At 48.8% G+C, this 22,707-nt stretch overlaps 4 protein-coding genes across 4 annotated transcripts; all 4 read right to left on the minus strand.

The window, feature by feature from the left end:
* Nucleotides 1-213: 213 nt before the first annotated feature.
* TRUGW13939_09793 (uncharacterized protein) lies at nucleotides 214-4,007 on the minus strand (the record flags this gene model as incomplete). The annotated part of the gene is made up of 2 exons (XM_035492913.1): nucleotides 214-1,363; nucleotides 1,420-4,007. The coding sequence occupies 2 exons, from the start codon at nucleotides 4,005-4,007 to the stop codon at nucleotides 214-216; spliced, it is 3,738 nt and encodes a 1,245-aa protein (XP_035348806.1).
* A 940-nt stretch (nucleotides 4,008-4,947) lies between these two features.
* Nucleotides 4,948-7,476, minus strand: TRUGW13939_09794 (uncharacterized protein; the record flags this gene model as incomplete). The annotated part of the gene is made up of 8 exons (XM_035492914.1): nucleotides 4,948-5,364; nucleotides 5,411-5,935; nucleotides 5,990-6,172; nucleotides 6,225-6,835; nucleotides 6,899-7,051; nucleotides 7,103-7,112; nucleotides 7,206-7,215; nucleotides 7,277-7,476. The coding sequence occupies 8 exons, from the start codon at nucleotides 7,474-7,476 to the stop codon at nucleotides 4,948-4,950; spliced, it is 2,109 nt and encodes a 702-aa protein (XP_035348807.1).
* Nucleotides 7,477-10,994: 3,518 nt separating this feature from the next.
* On the minus strand, nucleotides 10,995-16,738 carry TRUGW13939_09795 (uncharacterized protein; the record flags this gene model as incomplete). Its single annotated transcript, XM_035492915.1, has 4 exons — nucleotides 10,995-11,380; nucleotides 11,441-11,517; nucleotides 11,583-11,785; nucleotides 11,861-16,738. 4 exons carry the CDS (start codon nucleotides 16,736-16,738, stop codon nucleotides 10,995-10,997), a joined length of 5,544 nt encoding a protein of 1,847 aa, XP_035348808.1.
* Nucleotides 16,739-17,309: 571 nt separating this feature from the next.
* Nucleotides 17,310-22,075, minus strand: TRUGW13939_09796 (uncharacterized protein; the record flags this gene model as incomplete). Its single annotated transcript, XM_035492916.1, has 5 exons — nucleotides 17,310-17,867; nucleotides 17,929-18,395; nucleotides 18,458-21,713; nucleotides 21,782-21,954; nucleotides 22,042-22,075. The coding sequence occupies 5 exons, from the start codon at nucleotides 22,073-22,075 to the stop codon at nucleotides 17,310-17,312; spliced, it is 4,488 nt and encodes a 1,495-aa protein (XP_035348809.1).
* Between the last annotated feature and the right edge of the window lie 632 nt (nucleotides 22,076-22,707).

Consider the following 22,707-nt stretch of genomic DNA (forward strand, 5'->3'; position numbering starts at 1 on the left):
TATTGTTATGAATGAATGATTGATACCTTGTCGCTTGGTTACTTTTTATACTCATGTAAATACAAATCGTTAAATCGATTATTAGTATATTCGAAACTATCATATGTATGCTGATCCAAAAAGATGCTACACTACTACTAGGCTCAAACAGACACAAACAATATTTGCAATTGGAAGGAGAGAAAAAAAAGGAAAAAGAAAAGGAAAGGAAAACTATCGGCCAAATTCCAAATTCGGCACAATCACCGGCCCATACTTGACCACATTTCCATACGCGCCTTCACCCTGGACCATAAAGTCGGCCGCCAGACTGAGCTTCCCAGCGCCCCGCTGCATATCCGTCTGGCCAAATGTTCCCGAAACAACTTCCGGGTCATACGCGACAATAGCGACGTAGTTGCGGCGGCCCATTAGGCGCCGATACTCTCTGGGCTGGCCGGTGACGTCTGTTTGGAAGAGTTCCAGCATATCCTCTTTGGTATCTGATGGCTGGGATGGGGTTGAGCGTTGCCCGTTGGCGGGCACGTAGAGTGGTTTGTTGTTGTGCAGCAGTTTTAGAATGTATGCGGATGGAGGGGTGTTGACGACGGGCGCCGTGATGAGTTGATACATGGTTTTATGGTCTGAAGGATGGCTTGGATCGTGGACCAGACCGGCACCACAAACGTTGACTGCACCAGACAGGAAAGTCATACGAATTGACTTTTGTTTTGCAATCCCCTGTAACGTGCGGATCAAGTATGTGCGTTCGAGGTCTTTGGATTCATGAGTCCATTGGTCTCGAAGCTCGTCGAGGATGTCGATTTCGCCAAAGGGATTCAGCACGCCGCCCATCAGGCCAGTCTTGCCAACGGCCCGTTTGACAGCATCAAACCCAGAGCCCACAGCATCTTTGGCGCCAACAACACCGGCCACAGAGCTGGTGACTTTGCCCAGGAGGTTGTACGCGCCGGTGACGGCTTTCTTGCCGGTAGCCACGGCATTTGCTATTTGTTCTGTAGATTCCAGGCGTGGGTAGATCAAAGGCACGGAAATCATCCAGATGCAGTGCTGGACGCTGGGCGGCAAAAGTGCGATCTTGGGGAACAGGCCTTGGTATGTTGGACCAGCCATGACTTGGTGCGGGTTTCGCTCTGATCGACAATCGGGCCCGACAACGACAACGGCCGGTCCCAGGTATTTCACAAAGTGCCAACCCGTGCCTGTAATTGTAAAAAGATCGTGGTCGGTGCTCAGCTGCCGGAGCTGCTCGAGGGTGGTGTGGTGTTGGAAGAGCAAGTACATCTCAATGCCGACGCGGCCGATGTTCTTGAACATGTTTGAAAATTGCATGTGTTGAGGATACGACCCGAAGCCATCGAATCTGCAAAGTTAGTACATTCGTATATATATGCCAGAAGAAGTTATAAAAAAACTTACATGTCATGGTCGTCTAGCTGTAGAATGTACGGTATCTGGGCAAACGCTTCTCGAAGATGCGGCTGATCAAAATGACTCGTATAGAAATGGAAATAAGCATGCGTTACTTCCTCCTCATGTGACGGGGTCCAAGGCGCGTTTTTTCGTTGGTCTTTCCCACGAATTCCCAGCCACTGCTTGAGAAGGGGAATCTCTTTCCAGATCCGGTCCGCGAAGATCTGGCCACCGAGGCCGAGCTGGCAATGGAATCCACCGACCTCAGCATGCTTCTGCATTATATCTTTCCACATAAACCCCACGCCGCCAAGGCGGGCTCGTTCGTTTGCATTAACGTTGAGAGCAAAGTCGTTGCCCGAGGTGGCAATGAACCGCCAGTTTGTCTCGTGTCGTCCAGCGACCAAGAACTCGTAGCGTGTGCAGCCCAAGTGAGACGTAATTGCATATGTCCATTTTGCAGGCCCCGAATCGTCCATTTGTAGATCAATGTCATACTTGTAAAACACCCATCGCTGATGCTGCGAGATATTCAAAGCCTTTAATTGCCTCGGGTTAGGCGAAAGATCGACGCTTTGGTGAATATGAATGGTCGGGGGTTGAGGCGCGTCTGTGACGAGGAGAATGGACCCTAGCCAGAGACCTCGTTCAAGGTCCATGTTACAATACCGCAGATAGGGACCAAAATAGACACCGTTTGTAGCGGCGACTTTGTATAGTTCAACTCCACTGATGGGCGGAGGGCCAGAAACGGTGCCCGCAGTACTAAGTCCCATCACACTTCCTTCGTACATTGGTGTCATCGGCATGCCCGGAGAGGCAAGAGGTTTCCCTCCAAAAGTAGAAAATGCAGGTGATGTCAAAGGGTGGGCACTGTAAACACTTCCCACGGGGGATAGAGGAGTCTCGTTAAGATTGAGCGGCGTGGGACCCTTTGGAAACTCCCATTGTGTTGATTGAGTAGGAATATGAATGTAGTAGTATTGGCCAGAGTTTGGGTCCAAATGCGCAATCCAACCTTCAGGCAATGGCGGGGGAGAGGCCGGCGTAATACCAGGAGCCGGAGATGCGTTTATTTGAGCTTGTTGTTCAGGGGTAGCGTTTGCTTGTTGGTAACCCGGTTGTGGAGATGTACCTGGCTGCTGTTGTCTAGGATCGTTGGCAAAGGCTGGATGACTTTGGACCGAGGGAGCCGGAGAGCTTAGCGGAGCAATGCTAGCAGCGGCAGCAACAGGACCACCGACGGCCGAGCCAGCGGTTGACGGTGGAACTGATGAAGCTGGGTGGCCCTGTGGAGGCGCAATAGCAACTGCTGCAGGGCGTCCCTTTTCATTAGGATATGATTGAGACTGGTTCGACCCGGAAACGCTCGAGTATGCAGGAGGAGGTGAGGAGGAAAGCTGCATTCGGTGTAGATCCTGCTCCAGGGCGTTGGGAGGAATCACAGGTCGGTCACTCTGGCTAGAGGGGGCAGGGGACTGTGTAGTAGCAGGGTGAGCCGGTACTGGGGTGGCTGCTTGTGGTTGTTGTTGCGGCTGCTGTTGCTGCTGCTGTGGTTGTTGTTGGTTCCCGATTTCATTTGCACCCTGGTATACCGTAGGTGGGCCATGGGGCTGTGTCCCCGGTTGTTCGGTAGGCGTCCAAGGTCTCTGGATTGGACGCTGACTGGCATACTGGTTTGCGCGCTGTTGGGCAGCAGCGTTATGCGACTGCAAGCTTGCCAGCGTAGACGTGCCAGCGATTCCAGCAGCTGCAAATCTCGCCTCAATGTCTGCACCCGGCTGTTGGTTAGGACCCACGACGGGGGTTTCTGGAGGCGGCGGTGATCCCCGTTGCGCCCTGGTTGTCGAGGTCGATGCCGTCGAGCTGATTCTATTGATCGAGTTTGTTGTACCGGGTGGCTGCAGGCGGGCTTCCGCGCCTGAAGGAGGCGGCGGAAAGTACTGCTGATTGTAATTCGCCGGATTCGCAGCTTCAGCTGCCACGGGTTGCTGCTGGTGCTGCGGCTGTGGCTGCGGTTGGTGGCTCGTGGGAGGGGGGAATCTCTGGTAGAGTTGCTCTGAGTTATTAATATTATCTGTGATGGGCGACTCTGGCAACGGTTTGGGAGGCGCATTGCCACGCCTTTCGGCCAGAGAAGGCTTGTTCTCGCGCGGCTCATGAGGTCGCAAAGCCGAAGGGTAATCTGCAGGAGACAGCGCACTGCCAGGAGATGCTACTCGGTACTGCTGTTGCTGCTGCTGCTGTACCGGAGGACTCGCGACACGGCCTGCTCCTTGTGGCGCGGGGTAGACTGTCTGAGGATATGGAGTCTGCTGCTGCTGGTGGCTATTCGGTGGCGCATCGTAAACAGTCTGTTGCTGCAGCAGTCGAGCCCGGTCATCCGGATACGGGAGAGACGAAGACGATGACGAAGATGTTGGCTGCGGGTTTGGCACTCCGGATGGCGGTTTACTGATTCTCAGCGGTCCCACGACGGGGGATTCGCGATCATCGTCTCGCCGATTTCCAGCGCCAGCGCCAGCGGTGGATGAACCGAGAAACATTTCATCATCGGGGATGCCGCGTTGGCCGCTGCTGTTTGTCGGACTCATGGCGAGCTCTCAGCCCGATGATGGCGGGGGTGAGTCGATAAACAGTGCGAGAGAGGGGAGAGAGGGTTTGCTGTGCGCAATTAGTTATTGTCCAGAGAATCGCCTCAGTGAAGAAGTAGAAAAGCATCCAAAGTGAATAGATGTTCCAACAGAGGAGAAATAAACAGAAGCACCATTGGGCTGCAGAGACAGCGAGAGAAAACGTACGTACCCAAATGCGACAGCTCGACTGTTTGCACCAAAAAACGAGCCTGGTCACCGATGAATGAGTCTGTAAAGAAGAGAGAGGATGAAAGATCGAGTACAGAAAAAAAAAAAAAAAAAAGGTAACCCCTCAGATGAGGAGAAGGAGAAGCAGCAGGAGAGGTGCAGCGAGAAAGCGAGGAACCCCGCATCGATTGGCTCGACGCGATGTGGCGGGGCGACCGGCCAAGGAACGTGCTGAGCACTGCGATTGGCGGCGCGAGAGATATCACCTAAATTGCCGGGCGCCTACGCACAGCTGCGAGACGATCTATTCGCGCCTGGGGGGCATTGATCGTCCAGGAATTGCTGTGAAGAGAGGACGGCGGATCCACTGTTCTTCAACTTCCCTAGAAATGATAGAATTACGGTTCGACCCGTGCTCTCTCGCCGGCCCGAGACCCGCTCTGGTACCAAGGACACTGTGATTCACGGCGTTGATAGGCGGTCCCTATTCTATTTATAGATGACTACTACTGGTAGTGCTATAAAAGTCATAAATAATATTATATTGTACATCTCATTGATACATGCTTGCTGTGTATGTGTATTTATATATCAGAACAAAATCGAAATAGCTTGCTGAAAGTACCCGACTGAAAACAAACAGAAATCATAACTCATCCCACGCTCATTCGCTCATGTGTATCGTACTAGTTAAAAAAAATACGTCAAAAAAACAAGAAGAAAAACACTCTTACATCCCAAAATTAACAACCTGCATCGCATACTGAGTCATGACATCTCGCCAGTCGACATGCACCGAGTGGCCCACAGTCATGAGATGCTCCGTCTGTGACTGATAGACCATTTGCAGCAAGTCTCGCGTCGTTGTTGCATTGCGGCCCAACGCTTGTTTTTCCATGCTGGACATCAAGTCCATGGCCATCATTTTCTGCCCGGCCGATGAGGTAGAAACACCGGCCATGAAGAGAGGGAAGATGACAAAGCGGAGATCAAAGCGCTCGTCACGCACAATTGCCTCTGCAACTTGCAGGATGGCCGATGCGTGATGGCTAATCATTTCTTCGGAACCAGTGTCTGCTCCCAGACGCTGACCCCTCCACATGCTTGTGTAGGAGTAGATCATGCAGGAGTGATACAGGGTTATCGCCTATTACATGTTAGTCTTGGACTAGAGGAAGAAAACGGAGACTGACATTCTGAAAAACCTCGCGAGACCGTTGCGGAAGGATTTCCATATGCTGGCACAGATAATGATTATCTGCCGAATTCCACAGCTGCTGCAAGCGGCCTCTAACCTCGTACAGCCACTTGGGACTCGCAGCCGTAGGAGAAGACGCATCGTAGCAGACTTCGCCATCTCGTAGCTCTGAAGCTAGAAAAGCCAGCCTGCTTGCAAGAACAAACGTGTCGTAGTATAGCTGGAGTATATGAGGCAGGGTGGCATTCTCTTCCGGGTATATCACGCTATATCCACTCGAGGCCAACGGATATAGTTGGCATTTCGAGTCTGGCAGCATGTTGTTCTCGAGCATTGCCTTTAAAAACTTTCCCGTCCCTGCACCGCTGAGCAGGGCATAGAGGTCGATGTTGCAAACAAACCATATGATATAGGGGTATCGTTCAGTGCCCAAGGTTGATGCTCGCCTCATTGAGATCTGGAGCAGTTGGGACATGTGATGAGACCACAGGTTTGATCCGCCCTCTTCGGCAGCCGCAATCTATCCGAAGAGTGAGTAAACTAACTGCTATTAATATTGAAGCTCGGCTCTCACCTCGTAGACAAGCAAAAGAAAATGAGTGAGAAACAGCCCATCAGAGCAAAGATCCTCGTTGCTGCGCAGGGCTGTCTGTAGTGAGGGAAATGCTTGTTGGTAATGTTGCAAGGCCTCGAGGCTCTGAGTACTTTCTTGCCGGGAAAGGCTAAAGGCCGATACGGCCATCATCGCATGGAGTAGCTGTTCTAATTAGTATAAAGATTGTTTTTTTTTGAGCATCGCTGTCACTAACCGGTGGAAATGTAGAGGCAATCTCTTCAAACATCTCTGCTCCCGGAATAATAGGGCTAGACAAGGGAGAGAATAGCTCCTGGGTATATTGCCCCTGGATGAGCTGTTTCCACACAACATTGCGGAAGTGAGTAAGAAGTCTCTCATCTTGACTGCCGCGCTCAACTCCAAGGACATGCGAAAGAGCATAGTACCCATCAAATGGGAACTGAAGGGGAGACGCTGCAGGCGGAGGAGACGTAACCATTGAAGAGGCAGAGGACAACCTTGGTTTCCTCCATTGTGGTGTGGTGTAGCGTTGACTGTTGTCCTCGAAGCGATCCAAAATGACAATATTGGGATCATTTGTCTCACTGCTCTCGCGACTGAGCAGTGAGCTAGTCGCTGACCCTCGCCTGGATTTCAGGCTTTTGCTACTTGAATCAACGGACAACTCGTCCGAGTACTCTGGAAGACCAGTGAAGCTATCAGGTGTCGCAATGACATGATAAGTACCGGGATGGCTGTTTTCCGCTTTCTTCTCACGCTCTTCATCCGAGGTCAGAGTGAAGAATGGGGGCATGGAATCGTAAAGTCCGGGGGATATGGGAGGAGAGTGAATCCGGGTTGACGCTATAAAGAGGCGCGAATTAGTCCGGTTCTTTTAGTCCAATTCTTTCTGCCGTAAAAACTTACGATCCCAAACTGCGTTTCCAGCAGTTGATACCTCGGACATGCGCTCCATAACTCGGGACGTATCATCGCGGAAGGATAGACGGGGGCTGTAATCGCATAGATGCCCTAGGCGAGAGCATTGGCCGCAATTGGGACGGTTTTCGTCACATTTAACTAGTCAAGATTAGAAAGTTTCCAAGATGAGAGTTTTAGGTTTGAAAATACCTTTCCGACTCTGTATAATGACCAACAAAATGTTCAGTCAGCAAACTCGAAACCCTAAACCAAAGATACCGAAAGTGCAGTGTTTTGACGGTGGAAAGCTTACCCGACATGTCCTGCAACACGAGTTAGTCCCACAACAGGCTTAGACAAGTAACACAGAAGCAGCTCACTCACCAGCAGCCCGTGCGTGACCGCGGCGGAAGACGAATGCGGGGTGAAGGAGTTCCCAAGCTGATGGATTTCAGGGGACTCGAATCTGGCGGCGATGGGAGAGCGAAGCCCTTGATGCGCGGAGCAATGACTGGCACTCGCAGTGAGTGTTTCCCAGACAGCATGTCGCTGCTGGTGGGAATCACAATGCTCGTGGCTGTCATGGCGCGCGCGACTGACTTCCCCGGTCGACGCGGGGTGTTCGGTTGTGGTGAGTAGTAGGCAGTTGTCGACACGACTGAGGGTGTAGGCAAGAACAAGATACAAGAATATCAGCAAAGAAGCGCAGGCGGATGGTGTTTGTGTGTTGTGTGGTGTGGTGGTAGACCGTGGCTGACGTGGTGGCGGCAACGAGAAGGAATATATAGACAGCACAGCGAGGCAATAGCTTGTCGACTAAACGGGAAGGCGGGCTAGTCTCTATTCAGCTGTCTCCCCTCTGCTTACCAGAAACAGACCAGACGAAAAGAGCATATCATGCGGGAGGCAAAAAACGATAGTCGAGCACGTTGTCTGTCAGAAAAAATAAAAATAAAACGGCGTATTGTCATTTCCGGGTTCAGCCTTGTCATTTCCCGGGTCACTGGAACTACGTACGGAGTACGAAGATACTCCCAAGACTCCAAGATAGCCGGCTCAGTCATCCGTACATATTCATAAGCTTGCAGGCGGGGATTTTCTCGCGTTTTGGACCAGATCCTAGTCCGAGTGCAGTGATTGGGCGCTGACAAGTCGAAGCTTGAGCGAAATAGGGCAGAAAGACCGCAGTCCAGCAGACAAGATACGTAGTGCTAGTTGCACTATGCCACTAAGCGAGGAGCGCACTAGCATCTGGGGAACCGATCCGAACTCTATTCACCACTTATCGTTGTTTCTAATTCTGGACATGTACGCTGTCTGTATGCAGGAGGCTAAAAGGGGCCGGAGCAGCCGGGCTTATTCCCTTGCTTCGGCCAGCCATGGAAGACTCGACCAAAATAAAAAACCCCCAAAAAATAACCACCCCGGATTAAATATCGCCGGACAAGGCAGCTGCCACCCTGACAAGGATGTGAGAAGAAGGAAAAGAAGGACAGATAAAAACATCTTCTAACCGAGACTAGTAACATACCACGAGCAGCCAAGCGCGTATTATCCGATGCGATACGATACAATACGATACCATACCATACTATACGTACCACCGAGTCGCGTTGGCCCGTAACCGACGTCAAAACACTCGGAACAAGCACAGGCTAGTCAGTGTGTCTTACTTTATCGACCACAACGCGGTGCCCAAAGCTCTTTTTTTTGGGTCGTATTCTTTCATTTTCATCGTTCGATGAGTCATGTGATCCCATCCTAGCACGCACTAAGCAAGCAAAAGTGTCACGGGACCTTGACTCGCAACGAACCAGTACCACAATACAAGCGTATTACATATATCTATTAGTTCTATGCAAGTCCGTTACCGGGACTCTCCGAAAGATCGATCTCTCTTAGCTAGGAAAATCCTTCACCCGGATCCAAGAACGAACACCCCTCCATCATCCGGAAATAAACTACAACTTGTTTTGCTTCTTAGCTGTCTGGTGAGAACGAGTCAATTCCGAACCTTGGTCCGAGACTAGCTAGCTTGCTTAAGCTTAGGGCTTTGCGCCTGGGTTCCTTTTTACTTGTCGGACGCTCCGGACGCCCCAAAAACAACGCCCATGCGGTGTTATTGTACGGGGTATATTAATATTGAAATTTACTTGCCGGGGACTCTCACCCGAGAATAGTTCTTGGTTTAGGGGCCCCCACCAAAAATTTAGAGTACACAGCTGAACGGCATTTATTAAAATAGCAATTGGCAATTAAGCAAGCGTTCAAGAGATATCTCTGACAGCGAGACGAGGTCGATCAGCGTGTTCCCGAGAGCCCAGCGCCGTGGTTCACCTGCTGCATGCCACGATGCGGCCAAAGCGTCTTTGCTGTTAACCTTATACCCTGGAATCGGTACGGAGTACTCTGTCCGTAGCGGCTGGACCCTTAAAAAATCGGTCTATGGCACTGCTGGAGGATACATGTATATTTTAAAAGGGAAAAATAATAGACACGGTCCAGACTACAAACGACCCAGCAACAACATTGTCATGTTCAGCGTCAAAACAGACTCAAAGACGACATCACCATTTCTGACCCACTCGTTTACTTCGTATAGAAAATTGACGTTTTCAGACTAGCTTTTGGTTGTGTTTGATTCCAAATAAACCCACTATTCTTACCCTGGCCCTTGAACACGAAAGACCACCCCGTACTCTGTACGTTGTACAAGTCTGGCCTTATTTTTCTTCCTCCAATTAGCGCAAGTCAGGTTAGACAGCAGGGCGCCAAGCTTTGTCAAGAAACCGTTAAAACGAGCCCGGATTGGTGGTTCGACCCATTATGTGGGGCCGTATTAGCGCTAACCGTGTAAATTACACTAATCCTAAAGCAAGACTAGTCTGTAATAATTTACAGCCGGGCTTTATAGAATTGGCCGAAATTATTACTCTAATTGCCTGCATATCTGCATCTGCATGAGAGGAAAAAGAAACTATATTATGAAGATGTATATATACCCCTTGCGATATGCAGTATGCGACATGCTAAGCCACCTTTTCTAACCAGGTGATACCACCTCAGTCTCTCTGGAACAGCACCTGTGTTGCATGGATTGCCACCCCCACATATTCCACTGTCATCGGAAGAATGTTAAAAGAAACAGCTGTCATCAATTCGAAAAGTCAAAAACCCTGACATCTCGGCCGAGTCAAAACCTGCTTCTGCGTAACATGATCAGTCAAATTTCCACGTTTTTCCAACTCTAATCAGTATTGCCATGACGTTTTCTGCGACGTGGCCAGGTGGATGGATGAGGCTGGCTGACTTGATTATTGACAAGGGTGGAAGAAGAAGAAGGGAAAAAAAAAAAAAAAAAAAAAAAACTTCTCATGCACCATCATCTTCATCAACTGTACGACTTACTACACAGCACTGCCCAGTCGATGTATGCAGTATGCATCTACATGTATGTATGACTGGGAAGAGACCAGAGTCTAGACCGTTTACCGAGAGTCTGGAACCGTAAGGACGCTGAGGAGCAGCTGGTTGGACTGTCCGCTTGCGATATCCCAAACAGGACTAGTGCGCTCTGTGCGGCCCGCCGTGCACTAGCGTGTTTTTTATTTATTTGTTTTTTCGCCGAACGGCCTGGCCAGGCCCTTGTCACGCACATGGCATTTCTATGCCTGTCTTTCTCCATCCGGCAGTAGGTGAGCATGTTTTTTTTTTGCCTCTTAAAAGACTAAAACTAAACTTGCATGATTCGTGTCACTTGATCTCTCTAACCACGGTCCGTCAGCTTGGGCTCTGCCCGTAATTTATTTCTATACTTTATACTCGTAATACAGTTTAACTCGCTTAACCTCAGGCCCTCAGCAGCCCTGGTTTCCTCCAGCCTCCTCCCCAAATCTAGTCAAGTTTCCGCCTAATCCCTTCCGTTCTGGGAGCAATCCCCGGCCGCCGCAATGAAATAGCCCATCGGATACCATCCCTTTCGACAGCTCTTACCGCTCTTCGTAACCCCCTCGTTGGAGTCGAACTTCCCGGTACTGTCCCAGCGTTACGGTCAAACCCGTCGATCTGCCACGTGGTGAACTGTATACATTGGACGAATCCGTCAAAGCTTTCGTAGGGCAGTCTCCAGGATATGCTGAATCGGCCCTGCTCGCTCTTGCGCCAGCCACTGTCCAACCAACTGCCGCTCCTTTTCACCAACTGGCATACCAGCCTCGCTAACTATGGTGATGAATTCATCCGCCGCCTGGGCCCGTTTTGTTCGGAGGCTTTCGACTGTCGGGCTCAGATCCCGGAACAAGAGCTGATCAGCCAGAACCCGCAGTCCCTTTTCGACGTTGTCGTTATCTGGTGTTCGCCCCCCCTGCGACATGACTTTCCCAAACCTCTTAAACAAAGCCCGTAATCCCGTGTAGAGATTGTCCAGCACTCGGCGACTATTTCCTCGAACGCAGTCATTGATTATTGTTGACGCCGCGATCAGATCTTCTTCATTCCCCGGTATCGCTGTCAGTATGCAAATAAACTATCGTATTTGTCCAATCTCACCTGAACTGGGCCCCATCAGGGTGGGGTTGACACATCGCAGGAGACAGTCAGTGCTGGCTGCCAACGTCTCGTCGCCACTATCACCCAAACCTTGTTAGCCAATCAATACCTAGCTAGGGCGGTGGTCAGAAGGGCCACTCACAGCGTAGTCTTGGAATGATCCGAGTCTATGTCCATCTTAGTGCCGTCTTTATCCGTCAAATCCTCAACGATTGGCTCAACGATTTTGATGGCTTCAGGAAGCAGGTACAAGTCCTGCCGGGCCTCTGCAAACGAGGCTAGTGCACTAAGCCCATGCGGCCGGTATGTCTCGTTATTCCTCTTGGCCTCCCTGAGCATGATTACCTGACAATCCAGTTAGTAAATGCATACCAAGGCGTAACCTGTAGGCCCAGATGTAAAGTAAAAAGGGTGACTCACCTTCATTTGCTGGCCAATATCCGGCTTGGATTCCCAAATAGCTTTCGAATTCTCCGTAAATTTGACAAATGCCTTTAGTACTGTTTCTTTGCCCTCCCACGTCTTTCCGCTCAGGGCCCGGTCTAGCAGAGGCCAGATAAGCTCGGCTGTCGAGCGGTCAAGAGATGTCCCCAGGCTTGTGACCACATCAGCCGCTGCCAGTGATGAACTATGTTTGATTGCCCAGCGAGGAGAATCCAGTCTTTCCGAAATAATTTCTCTAATTTCACTGAGATACAGAGAGACCGCTCGGGACCCTCCGACGTTATCCTGCCATGTCTTTTCAAAAATCTCGCGCGTCTGCTCATCTGTATCGTGCTTGGCAACAAAGACAAACGGCAGTGCTGCACTTGCAAAGTGGGAAAACCGATCGCTAGAGAGCTTTGACATGGAGTGCAGGATCTCTCCGGAAATCGTTTGGTGAGAAGGCTCATCGGCATTGAAGTATATAGATTTTGCAAATTCAATCATATCCAAAACCTTTTCGTCGCTTGCCAATCGAATCATGTATCCAATCGAAGCACTGTACGACACGCTCACTGTTTCGTTTCGGTCAAGTACATACTTTTTCAATATGACAATAAACTTGTCCGCGTAGGGCTGGAACAGTAAACTTCTTGTGCTCAACAGAGCAAGAACTCTGCTGCACCCGACCTTGGAAGGCAACCCAACAGCAGTTCGTAGAACCCCTTCCAGTTTTGCAGCAACCTCTTTCATGGAATCTTCATCGAGGCCATCCAGAAGATACCGCTCAATACTCTCCATCATTGGAGACATTCGGATACTCGAAAGTCTCATATTATCAACCTCCTGGCCGGTAAGCCCGTATTTGTCTGCGTTCAAGTGAACATAGTTCACAGCCTGAGGCTCTAACGAACTTAGGGAAGACACGAACTTCTCTAATATTTGAGGTATAAACGGGCGCAACAGAGCACTTGGACTCTTCTTGATAATTTGAATTACTGTCGATATCGAATAAGCTTGCACTTCTTGCGCGCTGGATTCCATGCCCCGTTGACTCAGCAAGAAAGGAATGAGATGGTTCAACATCGTCTTTGCTCGCTTTGACTCGGTGTCTCCGGTTTCAAGTGTGCGCGTTAGAATGTTGGTGATAACTTGACAGAGGCGCAGAGCGGCCGCGCGCACTGACTCTTTGATGTCGTCCATCACCTTGAAGGCCTTGGTCAAAACATCATTCATGTACTTGTCGTACTTTTCAACTTGGCGCCCTTGAATGAGGTCAGCAATGGCGGAACAGCTAGCCTCACGAACTCGCCATTCCCTTCCAGCAATAATACTAGACAGCAAATCATCCATGATGGCGTCGAAATGTGTTTCCAACAAGACATTAGGTTCCTTGACAACCGCTTGCCAGATTCCATTCATTGACCTCTGTACATTCGGATTCGGATCGAAGCGATAACGATACAGCTTGGGGTAAATCTTTGGATTCCGAGAGAGATAGCCGCTCATGCTAGAATCAGACAGCACGGCACTCAGGCCAAATTTGCCAAACGCAGCTCGGCTCGACCATATGGCATTGTTCGACGCGAGAGACATAAACCGGTAAACCAAACTTGGATCTCCAACTTCGGAAGCCAGACTCATAATATCCTTGTAGGTTGTAACTGACTTGCCTTCTCCAGTTGGTAAAGCCCCAGCGTCGAACAGTTTTGTATCACTGCTGACATTTCCCTTCAAGCCGGATTCATTACCCGTAAAGGAACTGACCAAATCTCGGACCAAGTCGTCTCGAAGATTCTGATCTCCCATTTCATAAACTAGACTCAACCCCCTCGAGCCACTTTCTTGAACAAATTCGTCTCTATCCGCCAAAAGACCACTGAATGCTGCTTGACAGTGACGGAGGCGTTCGTGAACTTCTTCAAGATGCCCGCAATTTTTGACCAAACAAAGTAGCCATATTGCAGATGCTTTTCGCAGCGATGGCTTTGAGGCTTTGCAGTTCGTTATGAATTTATCGGCCATCTCTGTGAGGATGCTCCTGGGAACCTCGATTTTTAATGGATGGCCATCGACGTCAACTGCACCAATCAATGACTTTGATTCCCACCCTGCAGCCGCAGCACAGAGTGAATCGCCCACAGAAAGCTGCACTTCGGGTTTGCGAATTTCATGCAAGCCGTACAACGAGTCCATGATGCTGCCGAATGTAGATGCGTGCTCGCCCTCTTTTGGCATTACTAGACTCAGATGTCCCAATGCTTCAATCGCGTTTTCTTTCTCGTTTTTGGCAGACTCCAGGAGTTTATCCTTAATAGTTTGTAGTAAGCCAGCTTCAGACATCACCTCAAAGGTCAAAATTTGCGACATTGCGAGCTGGCTGATGGCTAATTGAACAGCATCTACAAGCTGGGCGTCTCGTGATTCACAAAGAATTGCAACAATAGTGCCAATGTATTCTTTGACCTTGGCTTCAGCAATGACATCAATTCTCTTGTGAAAGGAAAGCCTGCTGAGAACAAATGCGGCAGTGAGAACTGCTCCTCTCACTCGGTTTGCTGCCTGTCCAACAGATCCCTTCCACGTGCCGCTCAGGTTGATTGCCTCGGAAGAGATTCGTTGACAATCTTGTGCCGCTAGTGACGGGTGGGAAGCGAGACTTCCAAGAGCCCTTGCAGCGGTAAGTTGTAAAGGATGATCGTTTGTAGCATAGACTACCTCTGGCAGTGAATTTGCTCGATTGACAACGGGCGCTAAAACCTCATTAGAAATTAAAGAGCTGATGTCTACAAAGTCTTTGCCACACACAGTGGCTTCTGGCCCATTTCCAAGAACACCTTTAAGTGCGGCATCTAACCAAGTTGCCATGTTAGAAGCAGGTTGCTGGTGGATATGCCCCCTTACAGACTCTCGGGCCTGGGTATCAGATTGTAGCAGTGTGTCCAGTCGGTATTCCCAGTCCTGGTCAATCTCAAGCGGTATTTCTGCTTTTGAAAATGCCTCCCATACGAGAAGGTGCTTGCAAAACCGGATAGCTGGTGCAATCACCCCGTCTATATCTACGGGTGTAGACTCAAGATCGGCTAGCAGCTCGAACAGCTTCGTTGAAAGCTGAAAGTTGGGAAAATCATATCGAGCACCTTGGCCATTCGCAGAAGTAGGCACGGGATAGACACCTCTCGCAGGGTTGAGCATTCGATACCAATATGGATGTAACCCTTTTTTGCCTTCTTCAATGATCTCCCTGCCCCTGCCAACTTTACTTCCGATGGCTAAGATATCAACCCATCTAGCAGTAAGATCCCAGTATGGCAGACACCGGTTTGCATATCTAACAGCCGTATAATGTGGACTGCGAACAACAGGGAAGCCATTCAGAGGGTTATCTTTCCCAGGTTGAATTTTCATCTGACTCACAAGAAAGTCACCGAGCTCCGACCTTGTATCTTCAGGAAGGTTGCCTGTGAAGCAGTTCATAATGCTTCCAAGAGCTTGCTCGATACTAACGGAAATTTCCGGAGCTGAGGCGTCTGAGGCGAGAGATGCAAAAAGCCATCTCAATAAATCCATATCCACGTAATCGGTGCCGGATATTGGCGCAATCTTGGGCGACAAAATACCGATACTTTCGTAGGCCAAGCCTCGTGCAGAGATATCAGCTATTGACAGTTTCTGGCCACTAATTCCGGGGTCAGGCCACCCTTGGTACTCTACATAGCCGCGGAGACCCACGACAGCTTTGGGCGCAATCAATTTCAGGTCGGATGGGGCCCCCATGCGGACAAGCCATGTAGTAAATGTAAAGATCTGTGACCTGAGCTTCGAGGCTTGAAGGCCCTGGTTGGATTTGGCCGCATCCGAAAATAGGCCTTCGTCGAGCAGCCTGGTGACGTCGTCCGTATATGAGGTTGCTATCACAGATCTTCCAAGGAGAGCCAGAACCTTGATCTGAAGAGGAATGCGGACAGGGGGGGTGGCGTTTTGGCCGGTGGTTCCAAAGTAGAGCTTGTAAAGTTGCTCCACCGTCTCAGCATCTTCCAAATTAGGATTAAATCGCTTGAGGACATCGTCACCAATATCCGAGAGACGAGAATTAGAATCAGCAGATAGAATCACAGCTGGAAGAAACCGATCGGGGTCTGTAAAAGCTCCACTGGTAAGGAACCTGGCAACCACAAGTTTTGTTTCGGTCAAGTTCAAGCCGCCGGGAACCTTTGGGTCCCATGTTTCAGCAAAAGTGGACGATTTATTCAAAAAGCTATATTCTGACGGAGAGAGCCCCGGGCAGGTAGTTGCATCATTGCCTGCAAATGACAGGAGAAAGAGCTTGCCAAACCAGACCGATAAGAAGCGTAGGTCCTCAGCTGACAGAGAGAGCTTGTCCTTTAGACCAATGTCTTCTCGGCTCTCTTTTGGGGGGATTCGGAGTAGGGGCAGCAGCCTCAGAATCAAATTAAACCCGATGGCTGATTGTGAAGATGTAGTATCAAGGCGGGAAATACCCTGGAAAACGACCGGCAGAAGCTCTACCCGGGCTGATGCGTCTAGGCGATCTAGGCCCTGCTGGATATATAGCAAGTCAAAGTGTCTGATCAACTGGGAATTCTGCTCTGTGAACTGCTTCAACAGGGCAGCCACGGGGAGCTGGATCGAATTTGGCTTAATTCTTGTGTTGATATGCTGGCACACGGCAATGACTTTGTTGCGCACGGCCAGGCTTTCTGATGTAAGTTTGAGCAGCAGCGGCGCCAGGTATGTCTGCAACAGCTTCTGGAGCTTGTCGTCCGAGTCTGCCAGAGCGATGCGGAGCTCCACTTTGGATACTAAGTTTAACTCGCGAGCCTCGAGGCTGTCCGCGGGCGCGTCTGACGCCATTTGTATGGGATGGGCGCGGCGGTCTTGCTACCACCAACGAGGCTGTGATGGGGCGAGAGGAGAATTGGAGTTGGGGGGTGAAGGCGGGTTTAATACATTATCTTCTCATATATATCTTCGCCACGCGCAGGCAGTGACGGTGCTGACGACGTCGGATCGGGAAGTCGCCAACAGTGGAGACAAAGAGGCTCAAGCCTCAAGCGTCAGGCACCAAGGCACCGCGGATTAATAAGCGTTTCCCGAATGGGTTAGTCATATCTGTTACTACTGGCACCGGGGAAGTAGAAAAAGACATTATTTTTTTTATTGCTAGAAGAGTAGCCAGCTATTATCTGCTTTACCTAATATTCACCATACTCAGTAAAGGAAAGCGTCGTCATGGTCCGCTCTCAAGGTTCTCTCTCCCTAATGCTTTAACATCGACTGTTTTCTCTCTGGAGCTATAGTTGAACTATTTTATGCAACTTCAATCTTGATTCTAATTTTATTCAAATTTCTAGGTGTTTATATTTTAGTATAGTTCAATACCAACTCCCTAGATTGGAAAATAAAATGAGTACATGACACATCTTCACAATGAAGAAGCATCCTGTCTTCTCTGATCTGCCGCTTCTCCTCGTAGAAACCTGTCAACCTCCCCTCCAGCATCGGTAGCGGCCTGGCCGGAGGAGCCTTTCTTCTTCGCACTCCCAAAGAGACACTGCCATAGATCGTCCTTGCGGACCAACTCTCCTCCAGCTCCAGCTGTCATCAGCTTTCCCAGAGTCGCATCTTGAATCTCCAAAGAATTCGCCGCGTCGATAGCTGTCTCTGTGAGACTTGGGATCGCAGAGCCATCTCTGCTAAGCTCGAGAGCACTACCATCCTTCGTTTTATTCTCCTTTTCTTTCTGGGCAATGTGACTCAATCGGCGCGACACTGAGATTTGGTAAATCGATTCTTCAACTGTATCCGATACCAAGTACATCCATACTGTAGTTGGGTGATGCTGGCCAATTCGATGGACACGAGCAATGGCTTGTAGTTCGATGGCAGTATTGATCAAAGGCTCACAGAGGAAAACGTGGGTTGCATTGACAAGGTTGAGCCCTGACGAATGCGCCTTGGCATGTAAAAGAAAGCACTCAACCTATACATCACAAAATTAGCGTTTGTTTCAGGTTTTAAGTGCTAGAATGAAAGTTTCATACCGCAGGGTCTTCTTTGAATCGACGAATGCCGTCCTTTGCATCCACATTGCTATGTCCAATATTAAACCGCGAGAACGCGGTACCCAACACGGTAAGAAAGTTCTTATACTGAGAAAAGACAATAGATTTTGCCCCGGGATCGTGCTCACGCAGCCATAATATGTGGCGTGCGAGGGTGTCAATCTTCGTGCCAAAGGAACTCGACAAATCAACGTTTTTGATCTCTTGCAGCATTCCAGTGCTGATATCGGAGTATATGAAATTATTCAGCGTTTTGCTAAACCCTTGCGATTCTGATTTCACAGGGCTCTTTTCCTCCTGAACTATGAGTTCTTGCGGTTTGTACGTGATTTGGTGGAAATCGTTTGCCTTGAGTCTCTTTTTACAAGTGGGACATGTCCGATACTGATACCACCACTTGCGCAAACAGTCTTTGCAGTATTTATGACCACATACGGTCAAAACTCCTAAAGCAACATAGCATTAGCTTTGGTCTCAATATTATGAATTGAACGGGGTTTTTACTGACCGATCTCGAATGAACATTGGCAAATGACACATAAGCGCGAGCTTTCGTCTGGCCCTGAATCATCTCGAAGATGAATTAAGTACCTTCGCTTAGATCGAAGAGTAGATATTTTCTGCTCTATTGACTCCTCGATCTCCAATTTCGAAGCAAAGAGCGCATTGTCCAATGGCTTTCCTACACTCTCTTCGTCGTATGGTGCCACAGTATCAGAAATTTGTTGCAATTGGCGGTAGTATTCTAATCTGTTGTTCATCGTGTCACGGAACAACTCCACCTCTTTCTCCAGTCTCGATGCAGTTTTGGACTGCTCGGCAGAAATATGGCTCGCATGCCGAAGAACCTGGTTCACAGTCGCGAGTTCAGCTCGAGCTCGTTGACTTCCGTCTTTGGCTTGGTAGTCCAAGGAGGTGGCCATGCTACGAAGCTCACTGACAATCCCACGAAGTGAGCCAAGCTGAGTGTCTGGCTTGATTTCGTCGCGCTTCTTCATTATTTCAATGTATAAGGAAGGAGATGCACCCTCTCCTTTCTCCGCCAAAGCCAAATCCTTTTTGACTTCATTGTTTATCAAAAGGTTTTCCTGCCCAGTAAGAGCATCATGGCGATCGGCGAAGAGAACCCTGAGCCCTTCCATATACACGTACATTTCGTCTTGGTGTTTAGTCGAAGTTTCATACTCATTTCCTTCAAGGTCGCTACTTTCCTCTTCATCGATCAGCGACTGGGTGAGGAGTTTAACCATTGCAACGCGCCACTCCTTGTATTGTTGACTCGCTGTATTCATTTCCTCGCAAAGGATTTCAAATCTTTCGAATAGATCGCGTACCGTAATACCATAGGTTGGGAGCTGAGCATCCATGGCAGGAATCTTGACAAATGAATTGTGATTATTCTTCTCATCGACGACCTTCAGATATCTCTTAACTTTTCGCGAAACATCAACCAGCATCTCCTTTCGCATCTGCTTGGCTGCCTCGTATGCTTCGCTTTCGGATTTTTCAAGAGCTTGAAACTCTTCCGAGTCCGGCTTTGTCAGGTTGGTGTCTGTCTTGATTTGATAAAATGCATTCGCTGTGAAGAATTTGAAGATGTGCTGCACTTCAAGAGCTGCCCTTAGCCGCACTTTGCAAGTTCTAAGTCGAGTATTCTTTTCTTGTTCATCAATGTCTTCCTTGTCGCTGTCGCTGTCGATATCTGACATTTCTTCTTCTTTGTCCTCTTTCGAAGCATCGTCACCGTCATCGTCACGATCAGCCTTGGCCTTTTCAGTTTCAACTCGCAATTGTTCCCGAAAATCGGTTACTCTATCGGTGGCGTGCTGCAAACCCTTCTCCCATAAATCAAGAGCTTCGTGTCGGCGAGCGGCATTTTCAAGCAGTTGGCCTCGTCGAGCATGAGAAAGGAGCAAAGATCGCTCCTCGGTCCAAATCAGAGTATCGTTCTGATCAATCATCACCTCAAGCACATCCCCCACAGACCTGAGGGGTCCATGCTTGAAACCCAGTGTTTTGCGGTTGCTTCCTGCAATCTCCGGGTACAAGCAATTCTGACGAAGCCTGGTAAGCCAGCTGCGCATTCTCTCGATGACTGATTGAGACTCAGGATTCCAGTCGTCTTGCAAAGGGGAACCCGATGAATCAAGGCCGCACTCAGTACACATTGTCTCAAATAAATGGCTGTAATGTTGGTCTTCAACCGCTGTGAAAGGAATCGTTATCACTACTCGCTTTTGCGGGGGCAGTCGAAGATCCTTTCTGACAAAGTCCTTGCTGTGTCGAAGCGCCAATCTATTAATGATGGACTTCAAGGCCGGATAGTAATCATTATAAAGCGCAGTCCAAAGCGTGGGAGAGTTGCAAAGTGGCTCGTACCTAAGGAACTGAAGAAGACCAAAGAGATCCCTCATGTCCTTGCGAATGGGTGTTCCAGTAATGGCCCAGGCATTTATCCTGGGAATAAGGCGAGCAATTCGAGCCGCGCCGCTTACACCACTTTCAATCATCTGAGCCTCGTCAAGGCAAACACGCCACCATGAAATACCAACCAAAGGACTATGCCTAATCTTTACTTTCTTTTCATGGCGTAATGTCCACGTCGGAGCCACACCTGCATGGTGAACTTCTCTTGAAAGAACATTGTATGTGGTAAGTACCACATCGTTGCCTGCAAGCATTTGTAGAAGATCTTCATCGGATGTGTCCAAATGTCTGTGAAGTCCGGTGTACTCAAAGACAGAAAGGGATGGAGCGTGCGCCAGAATCTCTTCTTTCCACTGATTCAGAATAGCAGGTGGAGTAATAATAAGGGTTGCTCTGGATTTGACAAGTTTGTTGAAGGGATCGATCGGGTCATTCAGAGACATGTTGCGTGTGTGAACGCAAATCAAGAGAATCATCTCAACCGTCTTGCCGAGACCCATTTCTTCGGCAAGAATCCCCCCTCGAAGGGCCCTCGCAAAATCGAACCATCCAGAGATATTTTTCGTCGCGATTTTATAGAGCTGGCTGACAAAACAACGACGGCCAAGGACGTCTGTGAATTCTTGAAAGAACTCTGGGAGGTCGTTGGTTAGTTTCTCGCACGGAACGACATTGCCATCCTTGTCCAACCCCACAGCTTCTTTCTCTAATAACCACCGAACTGCTCTATTTTGAAAAGGATACAGTTCGGTTTTCATCAAGGGGCAATTCAAATCTGCAGATGTCTCGGCTGATACAGGTGGTATATGGACATTATCGTAGAAGTCACGAGGTGTCCAGCGCGACCGTTGCCAATGTACATCATTGGATGTCTTCTGGTATACCCCTTCTCCATGCGGGGCATACTTGAGAAGCGCCAGGTCGGCATGTGGCCTAATTTTGGAAAAACCTGAGATATACAGCGAATCTTTCCATAGGATATCGGTCACTAGTTGAAAAGACTTGTTGTTTTCATGAGAGAAGAGACGGGCTCGGTAGCTGCACAATAATTGGTCCGGTTTGGCTTTGTCAAACGCAGGTTCCCTTGTTGCAAGTGACAGATGAGAGACCATATCCTCTACATCCGGACCAGTTAACTTGTGCGAGAAAATGAGCTTCTTTTTTTGTACTGTGGACAATTCCAGCCAGTGTTCCTCTGCACTCTCGCCTGATGAGGCTTCAACGCCGGAGTCGGCGTCCAAGGATTGGAGAGAATCCGTATCATGCTGGTACTTTAGCAAAACAGGTAGTCCTTCTGTCTCTAACAGTGATTTGGAAGGAGTCTCTCCAGGACTTGTCTTTATAAAAATATATTAGTATTTCCCGTTTAAAAATTTAAATGCATAATGATACTTTCTCAACTTACCAGATTGATAACGATCCGACATAGAACAACGTGTCCATCATTAGCATCATCGACCGCAGGGTGACTAGAAGCATCAACTGCACCATCGATGAGCTTGCGACGTTTGTTAGATCTCTTATCATCATCTGCACGTGATGCAAGAATCTGTTGCTCTACAAAGCTCGCAGCCTCATCTATAAACCATAACCATCCATAAGCTCTCATCTTCTATACAAAGCCCAGTTTTTTGTCATCCATCAAAGAATCATCTAGAAACGTACCTGTAATATCTTGAAAAAGGGTGTACACTACCATGGTGACCCCTGCGACTGCTGTTCGCTGGGCCCGAGCAGTCTCTGCGGAGTGAGGGTATGAGAGAAGTAAGAGGCAAAGGTAAGGCTGTTGGAAGGGGAATCTATGGATCAGACGAGGACCCACTAATCACGTGGCGATAAGAGACGGGCGAACCGCTGAACTTTAATTATTATGGGGCTAATTTTCGGACACATCCTTGTTCTTGTAGCCACACGAAACTAGCTTTATTTGGATGATACGGTTACGTTGTAATTTGTTACAGCCAAGTATATGTCACGTGATCAATAATGACCGCACATTACCGCTCAAAGTTCCATTTTGAACTGTTTATAAGAACATGAGTGTGTGAGAAGTACTATAGATGTATATATTTTGGGAAAGATGTCTAAATTTGTACGAAAAACGACGCCATACTCTAGTGTTGATACACAAAAGTACAAGTAATTTAATATGTAACAAAATAATGCCACTAGTTCCAAAATTGGCTAGCGGATGCGTTATCATAAATATATGTGCGTGGCTGGAAATGTCCATTTTCTTATCGACTTTTAACGCGCTAGACCTAAAATAGAATTCCTTTTAGCAACCCTATTCTAGAACTTTATTCGCCCATTCATTGATTCATTATGATC

The sequence above is a fragment of the Talaromyces rugulosus genome, chromosome V (genome assembly GCF_013368755.1).
Source record: "Talaromyces rugulosus chromosome V, complete sequence".
NCBI classification, from domain to species: Eukaryota; Fungi; Ascomycota; class Eurotiomycetes; order Eurotiales; family Trichocomaceae; genus Talaromyces; species Talaromyces rugulosus.